Source organism: Danio rerio, chromosome 9 (assembly GCF_049306965.1).
Source record: "Danio rerio strain Tuebingen ecotype United States chromosome 9, GRCz12tu, whole genome shotgun sequence".
NCBI lineage: Eukaryota > Metazoa > Chordata > Actinopteri > Cypriniformes > Danionidae > Danio > Danio rerio.
This window is the reverse complement of record NC_133184.1, coordinates 43544792-43566856: the sequence shown is the minus strand read 5'-3', so window position 1 is coordinate 43566856 and position 22065 is coordinate 43544792. Positions and strand designations below refer to the sequence as shown.

General features: G+C 36.3%; 2 protein-coding genes across 2 annotated transcripts in view; one reads left to right on the top strand and one right to left on the bottom strand.

Moving 5' to 3' along the window:
• The window catches only part of col18a1a (collagen type XVIII alpha 1 chain a), a 158300-nt gene extending 142810 nt beyond the window's left edge, over positions 1-15490 (bottom strand). The window contains exons 1-2 of the mRNA XM_021478722.2: positions 15361-15490; positions 15195-15265 (exon numbers count right to left, since the gene is read on the bottom strand). Of these exons, the coding sequence (XP_021334397.1) occupies positions 15195-15265; positions 15361-15371 (82 nt within the window). The 5' untranslated portion in view covers positions 15372-15490. The remainder of the gene's footprint in view (positions 1-15194; positions 15266-15360) is intronic.
• Positions 15491-17214: 1724 nt separating this feature from the next.
• si:dkeyp-30e7.2 lies at positions 17215-21793 on the top strand. Its single transcript, XM_073912724.1, has 11 exons — positions 17215-17493; positions 18343-18442; positions 18545-18794; positions 18902-19175; positions 19280-19457; positions 19580-19656; positions 19813-19993; positions 20102-20350; positions 20475-20646; positions 20730-20878; positions 21016-21793. The coding sequence occupies exons 1-11, from the start codon at positions 17215-17217 to the stop codon at positions 21183-21185; spliced, it is 2079 nt and encodes a 692-aa protein (XP_073768825.1). The 3' UTR covers positions 21186-21793.
• The last annotated feature ends 272 nt before the right edge of the window (positions 21794-22065 follow it).

Here is a 22065-nt window from a genome sequence, read left to right as displayed (position 1 = left end):
ATAATTGATGTATCATCACAAACAACAGCATACCTGTCAACATTGGCATGTGAAAATAAGGTAGATGAATGCTTTCCTAATTTTTAAGCTCATTTAGGACTAAATTTGTTGTCTTTAAAAGAAAGCCCACCAAAATTGACATGTTTACATGTTATTATTATTATTATTATTAATATTATTATTGCTCATTCTGCATATGAAGCGATTGGCCCCTTAATTGCTGCTTGCAGCTATTTTTATTATTATTATTATTATTTTTGTGTATACCTGTTCAAACACACAGCCAAAACCCAGAATGTCCACTTTCGCTCTGCTTCAAGTTGCGTGTAGAATCTGTTTGGGAAACACACTAGTGACTATTTTGAGGATTGCATTGGAGGGGCAACAGTGCCTGTAATATACAGTAAAGGAAGGAAATCTCACCTCTTTTTTTTATTATTATTATTTCAAACCGTTTTCATGCCTAAACAAAATGAAAACATGGAAGAAATTCACATTTAAGAGCAAGGGGTGCCCCATGGTGATTCGAAGGTATACTGGGAAAAACGAGAGGGTTGACAGGTATAAACAACTATTTTATCCGCCTCAGATCCACTAAAGTGTGACTTCACACCAATGACAAGAGACAGTAATAAAGATAACGTACAGTTGTCCCCAACCCCACCTGTCTACCCCTCCTTATCACCACAATCTCCTTCACCAGCAGCTGCAAAAGCAAGACACTATCTGAAAAACCCAAATAGGAAGTCAATCTATCATCTGCTCCACAACACACCTTACAATAAACGCACACAAAGCGTCTATGTCCGCATAATGCGATTTCACCAAAAGTCAACCTTTCCTATTTGCCTTTAACGCCTTTAAACCACAGCAGTATTTTCCGCGGAATCTGAGCTGTGTGCAGAACCCATTGGCCTGTCATTTGTCAAATAACGCTATAGACCTAAACTGCCGCCACAATTACAGGTGAAGGGAGCAAAAAAGTAAGGGTTTCAACCTGGGCAGGAAGGACTTCAGGAGCACTCAGGGGCCGCTCAGTGGCCTATTAGCCATGATGATAGTAGAGTGCAGGCGGTAAAGTGGATTACAAATCGTCCTTTCATGACCCAAAGGCTGTAATTATGGTTTTCCTATTGGTTTCTGGCGCTAAATTGCTAAAGCTCAGTGTGAGAGAAAGATGTTCAGACACCAAGGACGCTAGACAAAAAAACATATAAACAACAGCTGCTAGCGCTCACAGCCTCACCCTGAAAAGGAAGAGAACATGCTACAGCAAATTCAGATCAAAGCTCTTAGAGAGAAAAAAAAACTTTTAGTAGTATGAGGTAGTAATACACAATGGCAAATATTTTTTTTGGAATTCAATTGTGGTTTGAAGCTTTGAAGATCACTGAATCAGAATAGAGCTAATTGTGTCAGGAAAATATCATTTAGACAGAGCTCGGTTTATGGCACTGGACCAAACTGAAAGACCTTTCAGCTTTGACCTCCTAAAAAGCCACAGCACACACCTGCTTTTATTGAGAAGGCACAAATGCACTGGTGGGACAGCTGATTGCTCATTGTGCCAAGCAAACAAAGAGCACATCTAACTTTGTGACCCAATAAAGTTAAAGAAACCAGTTTAAATGGTTATCCAGCTGACAAAGAAACAAAAAGAAAAATGTGACCAGCAGGTCTTCAGCACAACACTAAAAATTACGTTTTCTGTTTGTTCAAACTTCTTATTTAAAATGAGCTGAAACAACACAATTCTTGGGGCTTTTTAAGGTACAACTTAATTGTTTTGTGTTCAGTCCACTTAAATTTGTAAAATTCTTCAAATCCTTCATGTTGCTGGAACCCAGCATTTTTTTGTGTACTCATCTCCAGTGTTGGGGGTAACGCGTCATGAGCAATGTGCGTTACATAATAATATTACTTTTCCAAAGTAACGAGGTAAGTAATGCATTACTTTTAAAAATAAGTAACATTCCTTGAGTTGATTTAAAAAACAAATGTAACACGAGTTACTTTTTACCTTGCTCAATTGGATTTTACGAAATATAATGCTGAATAAAAATAACCTCAGTCAGGTTGAATATCACACACTCAATGAGAGAGCGTGCTGCGAGGGAACTGATTGTGGGCTCGCACTCATCATCATCATCAGGTCTCCTTTTTAACAGCAGAGGAGTCCGTGTACTGTTCTAGTATCTGAATAACTCAGGATGTTGGTTTAGTTCGAGTCAGGGATGGTATCTGGTAATACTAAAGACACAAACCGTTTCAGGACAACTGTGTTCAATTTAATGAACTGGTTCGACCGGTTCACTTAAAAGATTTGGTTAAAACAAACGATTCATTTGCGAATCGCCCGTCACCACTACAGACAGTCAGAAAAAGAAACAATGGCAGGCCGGAGACCTTTTGCAAAGGATTCTTTTTATTATGAACTCATCTCATCGAAGAAAATAAGTGGATTGTCGTTAAGTATAGATCAAGTAAAACTCTTGACAACTGCAAAAAACCCGACATCGAAAGCATTACACCCACACCCCACCTCCTGCTAAACAACAAATGATTGACATCAGTTCTTACTCTCCAGGTAAAACAATTAATTCGACTAAACTAAAAAAAAGGTAATTGCTTTTATTGTTGAGGAGATGCAGCCACTGCCTACTGTAGAAGCAACTACGTTTTGTAATATAGTAAGATTTTTTCTCATTTGCGAAACAATTTACACATTTCTTAAAGCCACATGAAGCAGTGTATTCAATGTAACTCAAAGATCTATTTTGATTTAGGGATGTTTTTATTGTCTTACTGTTCATTTTGTTATTATATAAACATTTTAAAGGTTTAAAATCTGTTTTTGCCTTAATATATATTTTTTCATGTTAGCACCCTTAGGCTTTATTGCAATCTTTGTCTCAGTGAATTTACTTATAATAACACAAAACATTCAAAAGTAGCATTATTTTACATGCTTTCATTAATCTGTATATACAGGATGTATAGCTCTCAAAATAAGTTCTCAAAATATAATTTTATCCTACATTTCTTTAAGGTAAATGATGGTGCAGGTTATATAGACCATTTTGAGGAATGTAAACAATAACAATAATCATAACGTATTTCCTGTTTTACACTTTAAATTTTCAAATTTTCTTCTGAGAATCCAAAAAGTTCCACTTACAGATAAATAATGTTACGATAACTGCTATTACACCAAGTTATGGTTAAATCAACTCTTGTTACAGATATAAAATAGTTTGACAACAAGCAGGAAACGTTCATGGGCACGTGACTACATTGAAATGCCCTATAGGTGGCTGTTAAATGCAAAGCTTCTCTATAAAACAGGTGGTAAATACCTGCATGTTCTGAAAGAGATCAAACCTCAGTCAGGTAAGGAAAAGTAACACAAAAGTAACTCAAAAGTAATATAATGCATTACTTTCCATAAAAAGTAATGCAATTAGTTACTTTTTGGGGGGGTAGTAAGTCAATATCATAAAGCAATACTTTTACAAGTAACTAATTGACTGCTCATCTCCGAAAAGCTTAGTTTATGATGCATTTTCTAGAAATCGTGTATAGTCAACAAACTGTTCTCTAAGTTTAAAAAACTTCTAATTTAAACATTATTTTAATCACCCTTCAATCATTTCAAACCTATTTTAGTTTCTTTCTTCTGTTGGATAATTTGAAGAATGCTGGAAACCTGTAACCATTGTACTATTGTAACCATTCTACTATTAGTTTTTCCTACTATGGACGTCAATGGTTACCTGTTTCTTTAAAACATCTGCTTTAGTGTTCATCGTAAAAGAAAAAAAAAACACATAATGGTTTGAAGGAGAGTAAATAATGAGTAAATTTTCATTTCAGAGTGAACCATCTCTGTAATTTAACCTGCTGAAAACACTTGACCCCTTATGTCATCAATCCTATATCTCAGGCATTATACATGTTATTAGAATGCACACCACCAACTATTGTGTGTCGAAGTAAAATGACAGGCATTAAGCAGAAACATATGTTCTCATTCCTGTCGCTGAATGTTAGTGGTACCCTCTGTTCTTGCAGGAATACTGGCAATAGATTGCAACACTGTAAAACACAGATGTGTCACAATCAGTTGCCATTCATCAATGTGGTTCACACCCTGTTAGGCATGTTGGAGTATAACATCTCCAAAACATGCATATATTTATCTGCAAATCTTACTAATGATAAGCCATTATTTGGTCATTTTGAAGTCATTGTTAGAAAACTGTACCTATTTGACTATTTTGTACTATGTACAATGTACAATGTTTGACTATGTACCTATTTTGAGTTCATTTTGACCCATTGTTTGACATCTACACTTTAACAACATAAAATCAATTGCCTTAAGATGCTGCATGTAATCATTTTTATCAAAAGTTATTTTTTTATTGCTAAAGCTACAGTATGTGTGACTATAAAGTGTCAGTTTACTGAAATTGAGATTTATACACCACCTGAAAGCTGAACACGATCTTTCCATGGATGTTTGGTTTATGAGAGCTCCAAAGGGCTCCAAAACTGTCAATATTCAGAAAAATCATGTTGTTGCCAGTTAAACTTGACCCAATTCCGATTTGTGGCTTAAATGTGACACAGATCGGATCTGATGTGTAAACACAAAAAAAATGCGTTCAGATATTCATTTGAAATCAGTTTCAGGCCTCTTTCATATGTGGAAATAAATCACATAGAAATCGGACAATGCGACTATCATGTGAACAGGGAGATCAGGTTTATTGAGGTATTCCGTTTTCATCATTAAACTTGCGACAATGTGGTACTACTCCGTGGTTTAATGACGTAGAAGGTAGAGCATGTGTGGAGACACCAACGCGGTAAACAGCAACAACAACAGAAGAAACATGGAGGAGGAAAGTGGTCAGCGGTTGACAGCAGAAGTTACCTGCCTTCTTGCCCTGTGGAGAGATGAGGCAGTGAAGGACACCATATATAAACCATAGGTACAAGCTGCGATGACGGCCCTTTCCCTCCTTCCCCGCCTCAAAATCATTTTAAAGTTAGGTGAACTTTACATATTTCGCAGAGCTAAAAGCAAGACAATTTCTTCTATTGTGGCTAGTGTGGCGCAGATGCTAGAACCCGCCTTTATGCATGCACAACGTTATAAATTGTACAGCAAGTGTAAACACATGAATAACATATGGGTCACAAATAAAAGAACGTGTAAATGGACAGGGACAAAAAATCAGATTTAGGCAACAAATCTGTATTGGACATCAAGAACTGACAGTATAAACAGGGTTTACTAATGCATATTGAGTTTTGATATATTTACAGTAGCAATTTACAAAGCATCTTCATGAAACATGATCTTTACTTAATATTCTAATGATTTTTGCCAAAAAAAAGGGCAAAAACAAGGACACCAGGGTTACACCACTGCTCAATATGAGAAGTGCCATAGGATTTTTGGTCCCACTTTATATTAAGTGGTCTTAACTAATATGTACTCACACAGGAATTAAAAGTTTGTTACAATGTACTTATTGTGTAAATACATGTATTTACTGTGTACTTATGCTTGATTAAATACATGTATGTAACTACATCTGTAATTAACTTTTGTAACTACATTTGTAAATACACTGTTGACCATCCCTTACACCTTAACCCACCCTTAAACCTACCCATACCACCAAACCTGTCCATAACCCAACCTCTATCCCAACTCAAAAGCACCACAAGTGTTCTCAAATACATTATGAACACAGTAAGTACATTGTATTTATTTTTGATGTAAGTACATAGTAGTTAAGGACACTTAATATAAAGTGGGACCGGATTTTTAATGACCACAGAAAGTCAGGACCACGGTTTAACGTCTCATCTGAAAGACGGCACCCAATATATACTGGGGCATTAGGACTCTCACAGACTGCAGGTCGAGTGCCCCCTGCTGGCCTCACTAACACCACTTCCAACAGCAACCTAGTTTTCCCATGTGGTCTCCTATCCAGATTCTGACCAGGCTCAGCCCTGGTTAGCTTCAGTGAGTAACCGTTCTTGGGCTGCAGGGTGATATGGCTGTGGCATTGTAAGCCATACAGTTCATGCATTTTTAGCAAGACCCATGCAACAGAAGACTGGTTTTGTGATTAAGGATCATATATTACAAAGGAAAAGTATTCCTTTCATAGACATGTAGCCAGATCAACTGTATTCAGTCTGTAGTCTTAAACATATGCTTACTTTCTGATCAGACTATCATAACAGTAAAATTTAAATAATCTCATCCATTGACAAGACGCTATTGAACTGCAAGCATATTCTCATCACTAAGCTCAGATGGCCTCTTTACTATTGCTTACACACTACTGACATTTTCGTCATTGTGTTTCATTTTTTATTGACGGGAAAGCATGCAGCACATGTTCAGATATTTATCTAAACTCTCAGAAACATGGCTAGAGACTGAATGTTTATTTTCAGATCACTTCAGTGTCGTTTACTTCTACAGAAATAATACAAAATAACTTTTCTGTTAGTATATGGCACTGAATCACACAAAAAACATATGCATAAAAAATATAGCCCACAATGGGATAGCAAGGGCTTCTGAAATCCACATATAGACCCTTTAAAGACCACCTTTTTGGAATATTTGCCAATAAATTACTAGCCTGTGTTGAATATAGTTTATGAGGCAAAAAGAGACAGCAGAGCAGGGAAAGCAACAGCATGAACTTTCAATCTTCAGCCTATATTTTTGCATGTCGAGTGTGAGATATGCCTCATTGCATATAGTGTAGGTCATTGCTGGGTCAAAGTGACTAACTAAACACATTAGCCATAAAAAATGACAACATAATTGCTGTTTGACGAGGCAGAAGAAATTTGTTTTGTGTGGATTCCAAGTAGCTGTGCAAATTTTGTTTACTTTTGCATGATAAACAATTTTGTTAATGGCTCAGGTCACCACTTGAAGTCTTCCTGCAGGAAAAGCAACTGAGAAACACTGATCTAGAGAGATTTTCTTCTCTCAAAAATGATTTAGATGTATAATAAAAGCAGATTTAAATGTTAAAATTTACTATTATAAAAATGTTGTGCAGTTATATGGATTAAAGAGGTTGTCTAATTGGGGAAAATGAAAATTTTAAACCTTAAAGGTGCAGTAGGTGATCTGATTAAATGCTATCCGTTAGCATAATCTTTCAAATACAATCCCTTCCCTGCTGTGCAAAGCCACACCTCCTGAAATCACGAACGCGCAAATTAAAGATGACAGAGACTAGATCATGTCATTCGCCAGTTAGAAAACTATAATACTACAATTGTGAACGAAAACCTATATTAGTGCTAGCATGTTTTCAGTTGTGTAGCAAGCAAACTTGTTATAATGTGCAACTTCATGCATGCAAGGATCGCTGGACTCTCTTATGTGCTTTGTCCTAAAGCAACTACTGTTCAGTGGTTGGTCGGTGGCGTGCAGGAATTACACTTATTACTAAGCCATTCTTACATACTATTTCAGAGAGAATATTTAAAGTAGCATGGTAAACAATGTAGGGACTGCATTACAGGTTGTCATTGTTCAAAAATGAAGCAACGTGAATATAAACCAACTTCACCTCAGTAAAGTAAGCTAGGTGGAAAAGCGCTATTTACCTATGTTTTGTTGTTAAACTAAATAATAATCTACATTATCAATGCTGTAAAAGGTCCGTTCTGAAATTGAAAATAGTCAAATCAAACTTTTGCCAGAGGATTTCAGTGGCTGAACAACACTTCAGTGCATATAAGCTATTCGTAACACAACAAAATCTACAAAAGCTTTACGTGACTAAAATACGTTTAATAGAAATACTTCAGCCATGGGGTCATCCTTCCTTCAGCGTGCAAAAGTACCTCCAATATTGATTCAGGATTTTAACAAGTTTTGATTCAGATATTGATTTTACTGCTGTCACTGCACGCGCAAATGGCGGATCTGCGTGAACAGAGGTGTGCAGTTGCACAAATCTACATTTGCTGACAGACAGTTTGGGCTACTTATCAGAATTTTGGGAATTATCGGCTCGACAAATTTTAATTGGATGATTTTTTTGTTTTGTTTTATGCCTTACCCAGACAATAAAAATACACATAAATACATTTAGATCATTTACTTTAACCATTACTATTGGCAATGTGAAGCGACTTTCAACCAGCTCAATAAAAGTATTTAGTGTTTTCCTGTTCCAAGGATATAATATGAATCATATTTCAATGATTTAACTGTATGTGTAACTTGTAGTGTCATTAAACGCAAATACTCTATAAGTTTAAGAGCAAATACTACATAAATGCCCACTCAGACATAACTTTTTACCACGACTATACATCAGCAACATAACCTGGATAAAGATAGACATGTTTAAGATGTTTAGAGAGAAAATGAGTAAAACGAGAGTTATTAGTCTCTTTGACAACGTTCTAAATCCTTAAGTGTTACCACATAACAATACGTCTAGTTTAACAACAAAGCCAGACTCTTTGTACTGACGGGGTACATGAGAAATGCACAAACACACATTCTCCTTTTCACTCAATGACCCTGTCTCACACATACACACTTTAGCCATCTCCTGATCCCAGGGGCTCCCATTCTCATAAAGTGGGTTAAAAACAGCCCATTTAGCTCACAGGATAATGCTGTCTCCACTGCTCCACTTGAATAGAAGAGGTGGGTTATAAAAAACTCCAATTCACATCTCTGCATCAACACTTCTCAGCCAGAGAAATGGGCCCCCACTAGAGTCCGACAAGGAGAAAGACCCGGCTATAAGTGGATCTGTTTACTGACTGGAAAATCCACGGATTACCTAAACCACAAGAGTTGCAGTCAGAGCATGAAAACGTCCACCATTGATAATCAATTTATTCTAAAGGTATGGTAACATTAAAAAGTCCATGCATAGCAATCAAAATGCTAACAAATGCTGATCTTTATTTTATTATTCTATGATTTTATTATTTCTACCTAAAACATTCCTTTGAAAGCACATTAATTACCTAAAAGAATGCTGCCAGAGGCTAAAAGGTCAGGCTTCACACATGGATCATGCCTATCTGTGTAGATCATCATTTTAAAGAGTAAATGAAAAAACTCAAGGACTTCTAAGTTTAACGGTTATATTTTATTTATGCCATTAAAATGAAGGCATTCCATTCCTTTTAAAATATGATTAGCGATTACGCTAGTGCCTGTGGCTGTTTAAAGGACTCCGTCAAACAAGTTTAGGCAGCCGGCATAAATCTAGCATCAAAACTTGCATTTAAAGCCATCATGTCATATCATGTTTAATCCACCCTTTCTACCCTCATCAACAAATGCTCAACAATAAATAATTTCATAATGGAAACGCAACCCAAAGTTGACACTGTTTCCTGAAGCTAATGCAGAATGGATGGTATGACATCATTAATCCAACAGGGAACAGATGAGATATTTAAATAATAGTAACAAATTATGAAACCTCATTAAAGAGGTAGTACACACAAAAATGTTCATTTCATCACCAAATTCCACACACTCAAGCGGTTCTAAACTTTGTTAAATTTATGTCTTGAAGACAAAACAAGATAATCTGAGGAATGTTGGGAAAAAAAGCAGTTCCTGAATAGTTTTTTTTTTCTCATATATTTCTCATATATTCTCAGAGTATGTGATTTTGACTTATTGACAACAAACAGAAAAGGTGGGGAGGTGTCTGTTAGGTTGTAATAATTTTTCTAAAACTCTTTTCCCAATCTTTCTGAATAAAATGTCTACTTTACTACATCCAATCAGCTGGCAGTAGAAAAAAACAAGCCACAAGCCTCAGAAACAAGCCTCTAGGAACTGCGTCACAAAAAGAGGAAAACACGAAATCTGTGTTTTCCTCTTCCAAGGATAAAATATTCATAATATTTCATCAACTTATAGTGTCAATATGAGCAAATACTGTATACATGTCCCATCAGACATGACTTTTATGAATTTATGACCTGAAACCAAAACAATATATTCTGAGCAATGCTGCCATGGACATCCATAGTAAAAATATGAAATGTAACTCAAGAGCTGCTGTTCTTGAGCATTCTTAAATATACAGTTTTAAACTGTAGCCAGGCCCGGATTGCCTAATCGAGAGGACCAGGAGAATTCCCAGTGGGCTGGTCAGTTTTAGCCAGTCATGAGCTCAACACACTAGAATGGGCAGGTAGGATTGTCATTAAGTGAATATAAAAATTCAATTAATATTAATATTAATGAATAATAGACTTGCTCAATGAAAAATGCCCTGAGACAATTAATGAAATCATATGAATCACTACACTAATAAATCTGACTTAACATGATCAGAAAGCTAAAAGTCGGAAATAAAGATAAAGCTATCATTAGAAAGTAATGCTTCGGTTAAAAATGTCTAGCAGATCACAGTGCAATTCTTGTTTTATTCTTTATTTGTGTTTAAGGACTGGATATCTGTTAACAATTTTGCACAGAATATATATTCAGATATTGCAGAAAAGGACATTGTGATGTTTTAAAGAATAGTGTTGGAGATTTACCCTTTACTGTTCTCATATTTATGAAAAATATTTGAAGTTATAAAGCAGCTGTTTCCTTGAAAAAGACACGATAGTGTCATTAGAATGTTCAATACATTTTCTTTACATACATGCATTGTTTGTATTTATTTGGTATTTACTGGATATTTAAGAGCACTAATTCTTACAGAAAAAAGATTGTGATACTGTTAAACATTACATTGTTTTAAATCTTCACAGTGAAGCAACACTAAGGCTACTGTATTTGCACTGAATTGAAAATGATGTTATTTTAAAATAGCTAGTTGTGAAGTAAAGTCGGCAGGTCTAACGCTTGAAATTCCAGGGCTGAAATGGAGTCGCACTCCGGCCCTGATTGTAGCTCACACATATTTAAAATGAGTGGAGGGTAAATGAGTAAATGATGACAGAATTTTCCACTTTGGATAAAATACATCCAAAATATATGTTCGATGGACCCCCAGGGGTAATCCCTTTATTTAAAGAAAAATAAGTTACCAAAGTCCTGTGACAAATCAAAAAGTGATGAAGTTGTTTCCTCACATAAGTTCATGAAATGATATAAAACCCATATGATAGTTGCTTTTGCATAAGTAACTTAAAAAGCTGATTTAACTAAAGCACTGCACATAAAACAGGTCGCAGAGGTTATTTGGTCTCCTCACCACGACGAAAGCTTTGTTTTGGGTAAAAGCATATTGTTACTTGTGACCACAGAGCTCTCAACAGGACTTTCCTGCCTCCTATCGCTTAGGCATCTATATACAGCAGGTGGGAAGCCTTGTTTGCTGTGATTTTTAATGCAGAATTTCACTCAGCGATTAAATATCCCGGCGGGGTGTCCTTTTACAGCTGTTCTCCTCCGGCCTGCTGTGCAGCCTCAGGCCAAGATCAGTCAAAGAGAGATAAACTGATGGCACGACAAAAGAAAAGTCCACTACGAGATAAGAAAGTACTCTGCAATAGGTGGGGTCACAACATAATGTCAGTTTCTTATACATATAGTGAAACTGATCTGTAGAGCTGCACAATATATCATTTCAGCATTGACATCGCAATGTGCACATCTCCAATATAAATTGCAATCCGACGCAAAACAAAGCAACATGCTCTGCAAACTGCACAGACGGCTCCTGCCATCAAAAACAGGCAACAACACAAACCTGTTTCATCATTTAAAACAATCGCACCCAACAACGCAGCAGAGTCTCATGTCGTCATTTTCAAAAGTCTTGAATTTATTCATTCATTCATTTTCTTGTCGGCTTAGTCCTTTTATAAGTCCGGGGTCGCCACAGCGGAATGAACCGCCAACTTATCCAGCAAGTTTTTACACAGCGTATGCCCTTCCAGCCGCAACTCATCTCTGGGAAACATCCACACACACATTCATACACACTCATACACTACGGACAATTTAGCCTACCCAATCCACCTGTACCGCATGTCTTTGGACTGTGAGGGGAAACCGGAGAACCCGGAGTAAACCCACGCGAAGGCAGGGAGAACATGCAAACTCCACACAGAAACGCCAACCTGAGCCGAGGTTCGAACCAGCGACCTTCTTGCTGTGAGGCGACAGCACTACCTACTGCGCCACTGCCTCGCCATCTTGAATTTGTAGTTTATTAAATTATGTCAGATAAAATTGGTTAAAACACCCACAGATATAACCGAGATCTGCGCATAACAGGGTTTTATGCATCCCACAATATGCGATGTCAAGCGAGTGACTCTATGAGGTAAGGTAACGGCACATACTTGATTATGTAATGCATAAAGTCGTGGACGCGTCTCACAGCGCAAAGCATAACTTAACTTTTAAATGTCTATGCTTTATCAGTCATCAATACGGTCTATCGATTAAAGGGTTATTGACAATCAATAGATCATCAAGTAATCGTTAGCGTCCCTAAATAAAATCTATTAAAGGAAATTTCAATTTAAATTCACCATATTCACCATTGAAAGAAGATTATCCAAAACTGAAAATTCTGTCACCATTAACTCACCTTTCATGTTCCAAACCTGTTTTACTTTGTTCTGATGTTGAACAATATTATATAATAACTTGTAGGGTAATGTCTTTGGTTTTTTTTTTAAATTGAAAAGTAAATGCTGAAAAATTATTAGGATTGTTCTTTTATTTATAATTTCTTATTTATATTGTCAGACAGCAAAAACATTTTACAAAATGTGTTCAATAGGGTATATGCTGAGCTAGTGCTGTTCCCATGCTGATACAATTTCGGTGACCTGTTATTGTGAACTTTTTCTTATTTTATACAGTTCCTTATACAGCATCGATGTTGTAAAGTCATTAAAATACATTCAGTTAAATAAACTTTAGCATTTATTTAGTTGCTCAAGCGTAAAACAAGACAAAAAGCTGTTTACTCGCACGCGCCCGTCAGAGTCGGCAGGTTAACGCAGAAGCTCCATTGAATATACTGGGGTAAAATAATTGCTCATACTATAAAGATATGGCGGGGGAAATGTAATTTAATGCAGTGCTTCTTGTACAATCAGAGACCCACTTTAAATCGGAAATCACCCAGCTAGTGGAGATTGCTGATTTTTAAAGAAAACAGACCTTAAACGCACCGGATTTTGCATTGGCATTCAATTTGCCGGAAGCGCTTAACCCAGGTTAAAGGCAAATTAAAAGTCCTATTAGCATGCTTCGGCATATACCCCATTAGCTGCACAAAGGGATTGGCATGCTGAAAAGCCTATAAAATATAAAGATATAAAGATTTGACATTTATCATGCTAATTATCAATATCGACTGATTTGAAATTTTATTTATTTTAGACATATCGCCCAGCCCTACTGCTAAGAATTCCCAATAAATATAAAGCACTCTTTTTACTCTTAGTTTTGTATTTATCTAGTTTATTAAATATTATGCAGATGCACTATACCACAAAATCACGTACATTAAATATTATCAAAATCTAGTTTATTAAATATTATGCAGATGCACTATACCACAAAATCACGTACATTAAATATTATCAAAATCTAGTTTATTAAATATTATGCTGATGCACTATACCACAAAATCACTGCAATCATACTACAATAATGAATTCTTCACCAAGTTATTCAAACCATCTGGTGGGAAAAGTTTCATATCGCAATATGTATTGCAGAAAAGCAAAATGTTGTAATGTAATTATTTTCTCAATACCGCGCAGCCCTATCTGTGATCATTCAAACAGCAGCTCCTTCTCAACAATATTACAGAGAGTCATAAAACCATCAAAGAGACATTCATATGGAGTCACCCAGTGAACACTTGATCTCTTTGTAACCTTTCTAAAATCCTTTGGCACATCAAGAATTTATTACTCCCCATAAATCGAAGTCCAACAGACCTTCGAGGCATCTACTATTTGAGATGAAACCCTCCACAGTATTGTGCTGCCTCAGTCGAATACAGTACTCAACGTTTTGAGTGGATCAAACCTTTTATTAAAGTTGTCCTAAAACTATTCAGCACCATCCACTCCTGTCTTAGGGCAATTTTGAAGAACTTTCTTTAATACCTTTAAAATGTTAAGTACGATAGCACACCAACTTTGATGCAAGTTTGACCATTGTCCTTCTATAATACGATGACAGCAACAGTGATCTCCATACAATCAAATATTTATAAATGGGTTCTCAGTTTCGAAGATCTCTCTGGCATTACATGACAGCTGTACAGACCCTTTCTTAATTAAATGGCCTACAACTGAAGTCAGGGCAGAACCATACACATCTAAAAAGAATCCATCACTTACAAAATGTCTGTTTAGTGTAGGCAGACCCCACAAACCACTGCAGAAACATTAAACAAGTGGAGGCAAACACTCATGAAATCACTGAGACACCAGATGTAAGCAAAATTTGGCCTATAAAATCTCTAACAACATCGTAAAGCAAAATCAAACAAGCTATCAAAATATTTTGATAACATGGACTGAAATTAAGACATGATAGATAGATAGATAGATAGATAGATAGATAGATAGATAGATAGATAGATAGATAGATAGATAGATAGATAGATAGATAGATAGATAGATAGAGACAGACGGACAGACACACAGACATGCACTGTAAATTATTAATGAACTAATAAATAAATTTAAAGTGGATTAAACATAAAACTATTAAGTTGTCCTAAAAACCTCAAGAGTTGTGCTGTTCTAGCTTATTTTATATAAGTAGTTTGGACAAACAGCAATCATCATTTTTGGTGTAGACACATATTGGTACTTTGGGTCAAATCTGGTGAGCAATACAAACCATTCAAAAAGATTACGTGTAGATGGATATTGATATGTATGTACATGAATCTAAAAAGAAAAACATCTTAGCAATACAAACACTTCAAATAGATATTTTTACATATTCATATATGATTTTTTTTATGTGCCACTTTAAAATCCGCTACCTAAAATAAGCTTCACACTGTGCGTTTATCATCTTTGATCAAACACTGTAGGCTTACAGACGATGAAATCTGTATCTCTCGACTTTTCAACAAGTTTTATGAGCCACGTGCCAGTGGTCCAACTCTCTCTCTCATCCCGTGTGGATCTGAACTCACCTCTCTGCTGTAATGCAACCGGAGACAAGATCAACACGAGGCAGAAGAACCGCTCCAGAACCGCGAGACACCTGCAACGATGAAGCACGTTTTGTTTTGTTTTTTTGTTATTTTTTTTTTTTATCTTAAAATATATACTCCAAAACTCATGTATCCTCATGTATACCTTCTTGCCATTTCAGTTCGTGAAACTGCTCCGTCCCGATAGCTACATGGGATTGTTGTTGGGAATCGGATGAAACTTTCCCGCTTCAGAGAGAGGAGATCCTCGCGCCGGTGCAACAGCTGATGAGAGTGAACCGAGAGCCGGACTGATGAACTGACGGAGCAGCGGGACAGCCGCACACAAGCGCTTTACACAAATCCCCCGGGTCCTAAAGCCTCGAAACCCTCCTACCTGACACACGGTTGTTGCTAGAGCTGCGGTCGAGAAATATTTATATTCATTCATTCATTCATTCATTCATTCATTCAATCATTCATTCAATCATTCATTCATTCATTCAATTTCTTTTCGGCTTATGACGTCCTTTTAACAATCTGGGGTCGCACAGCAGAATGAACCGCCAACTATTTATATTACTTATAAAATTAAACATGAATTTTATTTTAACTTTCCGCAGAACTCCTATTTTGCATGCTATCTTCATCAAATTAGAACTATAAACTCAAAAGAAACTTGACTTTTAAGGCATATTCTTTTCTAGGTTATAACAAGATCAATTTCATGTGTTTGTATATGACCAAAACAATTATGACTTTATTATTTGTTAGCATGAAACTTTTATGCACCATAATAAACCATAGTAAAACTCAAAGTGTCTTCTTTCTAATGATATGTAATTTTTGTTTGTAGCACACTGGGGCTAAGAACTACTATTTTAATTTAGGTAGGTATAAATGCTTTTATATTATTTTATCTATGATAGATTGTCGTCTCAGCGATGCTTTGGTTAATAGTATATTATCTATATATTTTTTATTATATTATCTTCTCAAAGATGCATTATTTTACTTGACAAAGTAAACGAAGTATAAAAGTACTATTTTAAGAAGTGGTGGCTGTGTAGAATTTTATACTCAAAGATGTCATGTTGTAATGTAATGTAATGTGTATTTAAAGAGCACATTTATTGTCTATGGCCATACACCCAAAGCGCTTCACAATCATGAGGGTGTCTCTTCACACTACCACCAGTGTGCAGCATCCACTTGGGCGATGCGACGACAGCCACAGGACGATGCCAGTGCGCTTACCACACTCCAACTATAGGGGGAGTGGAGAGACAATGATACATGATTAGGGGGCCATGATTGATAGAGGCAATTTGGGTAGGACACCGGGATTGCACCCCTAGTCTTTACGAGAAGTGCCATAGGATTTGTAATGACCACAGAGAGTCAGAACCTCGGTTTAACATCTCATCCGAAAGACGGCACTCACTGATAGTATAGTGTCCTCTTCACTATACTGAGGCGTTAGGACCCACATAGAACACAGACCCTCACTACCACCACTTCCAACAGCAACTTAGTTTTACAATGTTGTCTCCCATCCAAGTACTGACCTTGCTCAGCCCTGCTTGGCTTCAGTAAGAAACTGGTCTTGGGTATTATACGCATACACAGTAAAAAAAAAATGGACAAAAAAAAAGATGGCAAATGTTTTTTACGTAGCTTAATCAGGTTTCACCAATTTATTTTTAAGTTATACAAAGTTTAACTTTAAATTTTAAAGGGCACCTATTGTAAAAAAATCTTCTTTTCAAGCTGTTTGGACAGATCTGTGTGTTGGTATAGTGTATAGACCATCATACTGGGGTGATATGAACACACCCAGTCCTTTTTTTTCAATTTAACTACAAAAAAAAAGGGTCGGCCAATTGGAGCTGTTTTCAAATCGATCGCACCATTACGTAGGTGTGCGATTCCCCCCGCCCACCGAATTGATTGACAGCTGCGCGTATTAACATATCCTGCGTTTGCCGTTTCCGCCATTATCAGCGTGAACGTCGAAGCGATGCCACCGAGAGAACACCCTTGTGCTATTTTAGGATGTAAGGCTCAGCACAAGAGCCTTCACCGTCTTCCTGCAAATGAGCAACAGAGGCTTAAGTGGCTGAGTTTTATCTTTGAAGACAAGGTGCCTGAAAATGTACCAAAACTGTTGTATGTTTGCGCTAACCACTTTAGCGTAGACTGCCTCGAGAACGCGGGACAATACAACTCCGGATTCGCGAGTAAATTGTTTTTGAAAACTGGATCAGTTCCTACAATACGTGATCCTGTCTCACTTCAAGTAAGTATTACATTTTATGTACTTCTAGCCTTAGCATTCTAATTATGTTAAGCCGATGAATAGCATCTGCGGCTAAAGTAGCTTCGGATGTTTGTTTGCACGTGTTTACCTCTTATTGTGCTTTTCAAAAACAGTCTGAATACTCGAAGCTGCATATGGTAACGTTAGTGTGTACATGAAGGGGGTTTAGCCATTAGGAACAGAAACCGTAGAAAAATAGCAACATTGTAAAAAGCAGTACCACTGGCTTCAGCTAAAGTTTGTTGTTGTTAAATGTTTGTTGTACTGTAATCGTAAGCCGAAATGAATAGCATCTAAAAGTTAAAAGCCGCTAAAGTTGCTTCGGATGTTTGTTTGCACGTGTTCACTGCTATTATGCTTTTCTAAAACAATCTAAATAATCGAAGCAATAAGTGGTAGTAGTGTGTACAAGAAGGGCTTTTAGCCATTAGAAACAGAAACCATAGAAAAATATAAACATTGTAATAAAGCAGTAACCAGTACTGGCTACAGCTAAAGTTTGTTGTTTATGTGGGATGTTTGTTGTAATGTGTATACTGTAATGTTAAGCAGAAATAAATAGCATCTGCGGCTAAAGCTACTTCGGATGTTTGCGCGTTTACAGCTATTGTGCTTTTCTAAAACAGTCTAAATACTCGAATCTTTAAGTGGTAATGTGTACATAAAGGGGTTTTAGCCATCAGAAACAGAAACCGTAGAAAAAATTAAACATTTTTTTAATGTTTAATATGTGGGATGTATGTGGGATGTTTATTGTAATTTTTTTCACTGTACTTGCACGTGGTCTGCAGTTGTTTACAATAAGATCGGTATGTTTTAATCAACAAGGTGGATGTTGCTTGCCAGACAGAAACTTTTCACACATCTTTACACAGTGTTGGCACCCAGTTGTCTTTTAGGACGCTTCAGGCTAAACGCAGGAGTACAAGTAAGTTAAAATTTCTCAGTTTATTTTAAGTTGCTGCATTAGAAACGTGTTTTATTATCTTTATAAACGTGCAATGAGATTAATCATAAAATTACACTATAGGTGTCCAGACAACAATATCCAGTTTTGAACTGACTGTGCCATCAGCGTCCTCTACTGCGTTTATGACTTCGACACCCCTCAAACCTTCACTAAAAAGACCTCGTCTGGAGCTGGAGGAGGAGGAGGAGGAGGAGGAAGAAGAAGAAGCCGAAGAGACTTTGACAGAGTCAAAAATTATAGCCCAAGACTCGGATGTGACATTTGACCCTGCAGAGGAATGCACATCTGCAACTGAACCAACAGACTTGTCGTGAGTTTATGCATTATGTAAATTATTTGAAAGATTGTGTATTGTCATCATAACATTTATCATAATTTTTTTTTTTATTATGTTAATGTGTATATTTATTTTTACAGAATCCAAGAATGCCCAGTTCATAACATTGCCAAGTTCATTGTCTATGAAACATGCCTCATGGAGCTCTTCAGTGACTGCCCAGTGTGTCAGAGGAGATGTGATGTAAAGTCACAAAGGCTTGGGACATTTCTGAGCGTACAGCAAGTCTGCCCACACTGCGAGTTTGTAAGAAAATGGAACAGTCAGCCAATTATTGGTAGTACTCCAGCTGGCAACCTGCATCTTTCTGCTGCAGTCTACTTGAGCGGTGCATCATTTTTTGTAGTTGAAAAGGTAATTATCTATCAAAATTTATCACATTTTTTTTAGAAACATAATATAAATTTTGTCACAGGGTGCATGCACATTGTACTAAAAATTCTCCTCTCTGTTGTCAGGTATTTGCTGCAATGAAACTACACATTTTTAAATATAATTCATTTCGCCGTCATGCAAGACTTTGCATTGAACCTGCTATTGTCCACAAGTGGAGAAATTGGCAGAGTGAAATGCTAGAACAGCTCAGTCGAAGAGAGAATGTGATTGTTGGAGGAGATATGAGGGCTGACTCCCCAGGTATTTAGTCAAAAGATTTAATTTCTAATTCAATACAGTCTAATAAAAAAAATAAATATGAAATACATTACAATTATTCCAAAAATGTGTTTAGAATAATTATGTACGGTTTGTTCTTGAAGGTCACTCGGCCAAGTATGGGAGTTATACAATGATGGACCTTGCAACTAACACAGTGGTCGACCTACAGTTAGTCCAGGTAATACAGAAAAGTATTATGTGAACTAGCATAATATTTTGGATTGAAAATGTGTGATTTTTATATATATATATATATATATATATATATATATATATATATATATATATATTATTTTATTTTATTTTATTTTTAACCTTATTTAAAATTTTATAGAGTAATGAGGTGGGTGGCAGTTACCATATGGAAAAAGAAGGCCTAAAGAGAAGCCTTGACCTGTTGGATGCCCGCGGTGTTCGTCTGGAATGCATCATCACAGACCGACATCCTCAAATACAGAAATACCTCAGGGATCGAAATGTCACTCAGTTTTACGATGTGTGGCATATCAAGAAAGGTATGTAATTTAGCAGTTATTCATTTACTTAAGATTAAATTGCTATTTACAGTTCTTACATGTTTATTATTATTTTTGTGTTGATGTCTTTTTTTCTTTAATTTCCAGGAATTTCCAAAAAACTGGACAAGATATGCCAGATAAAGGGGTGTGAGAAGTTGCGTAAATGGTTACGTAGCATCAAAAACCACATCTACTGGACTGCTGCATCATCCACAACAGGTCCTGAAAGAGTGGCAAAGTGGACCTCTATCTTAAACCATGTACAAGACAAACATGTACATGAAGACCCCAGTTTTCCGGCTTGTCTGCATCCGCAACGGATAAGCAGAGACAAGAACAAATGGCTGTCGGCTGGTAAGTTGTATACAGACAAATAAAATATTCTTTGCGATTAAAACTAATTCAAAATAGAGCTTGTTTCATTGTTCAGATTTGTTTTTGATTTCGACTCTAATACCTTAAATTTTTGCTTGTTTAGCAACGATGCCATTCTACAAGCTGGAGAAAGTTCTCGCTAACAAGAGAATATTGAAGGATGTGGCCAAGCTAAGTCCTCACCACCAGACGTCAACTGTTGAAGCTTTCCACAGCGTCATACTGCGGTTTGCACCCAAAAATGTGGTATTCCCTTTTCTGGGGATGCTATGCAGGTAAAGCCAATGATCAGAAATTAATATTTACAATACTATACAGTCTTGTCATGGTACGTCATTTACATTTTTCTTTTTGTTAGGTTGTACTTGGCTGCACTGCATTACAATGAAAATGCCGGGCGTCCCCAGGCCACATCAGCAACTGGTAAACCTATTTACAAGCTTGCTTTTCCAAAGGCAAAGAAAGGAGAGTATAGGGTCCGAGAAGTGAAGACACAGCAAACTTTCGGCATGTATATAAATGTTTATAGTATTATTAATAATTCAATAAATAAAAAAAATAATTGCACTTTACATTCACAATGAAAACTCACTACTCAAAATACAAAATTAAGTTACTAAAGAGATAACTGTTATATTACACAGGTTATGTAGAAGAGCTGCTGGACCTCATCTTCAACCAAGTGTTTGTGGACCCATCACCCTATGTTGATGAAGTGTTGGGAATTCACATACCACCTGCTCTATCATCAGCCTACGATCGACCTGAGATGGAGGAGGCTATCTCCAGCAGGGTGACCCGCTTCAATCAATAGCTATCCTAAAACCCACATAGCTGCCCTGCTCTTCAGGAAACTGTCTTCGAATCTTCAGCACCACACAGGCAGGAATCACAACACGGACTCTCCCCCCGAGGAAACCCCAACACCAGCTCACAAAGCTCCGATAAGCCAAAAAGCGGCACTGTCTAACAGAGACATAATAATGAAACATTGTTTTAGAAATTGCACTAAAATTTGAACTTGGGAGTTATCACATATACATTTTTATTTTTTATAAAATAACTAGCTTTAACAATTTCAGAAGTCATATTTTGTTTATTCAACTGCCAATGTATATTTGATATGTTTGTATGTGTTTGTAGATATACTGTACTTTCTAATGTTCATGGACAATTGTATTTCATTCAACATGGTGACAACTTGGAGTTTATATTTTATATTTGCACAAGGATACATTTTATATTTGCCATCACATTTTAATTTATACTTCAATATAAAGTTTTTATATGACTCAGGAATTGAAGCATCTTTTCTGAAGGGTTGATGTTTCTATGCCATACTGATTTTTATATATTTTAAGAGTTTATATATTAATGTTTAGTTAATTTAAAATTATTTTTCAATAAAAAGTACATGCATTACTCAGCCTTTTATGAAGTCATTCAAATTGTCATCTCAGAAATAGCAGCAATAAAAAACGGTACGTATTTCATTTTTATTGACATTGAGGTAAAGTTGGTTTTATATTCAGATATTCGGACATTCTCCTTAATAGTATCATTTCAGTAAAGTATTCTTTGCAAATTCAAAATAGGGAAATCGTATTAGCAGCAAATGACAAAGTACAACATTGTTTACAGTCAAGTAGATAGTTTTAATGTTGTTTACAAGTCATACTTGCATGCTAAATACG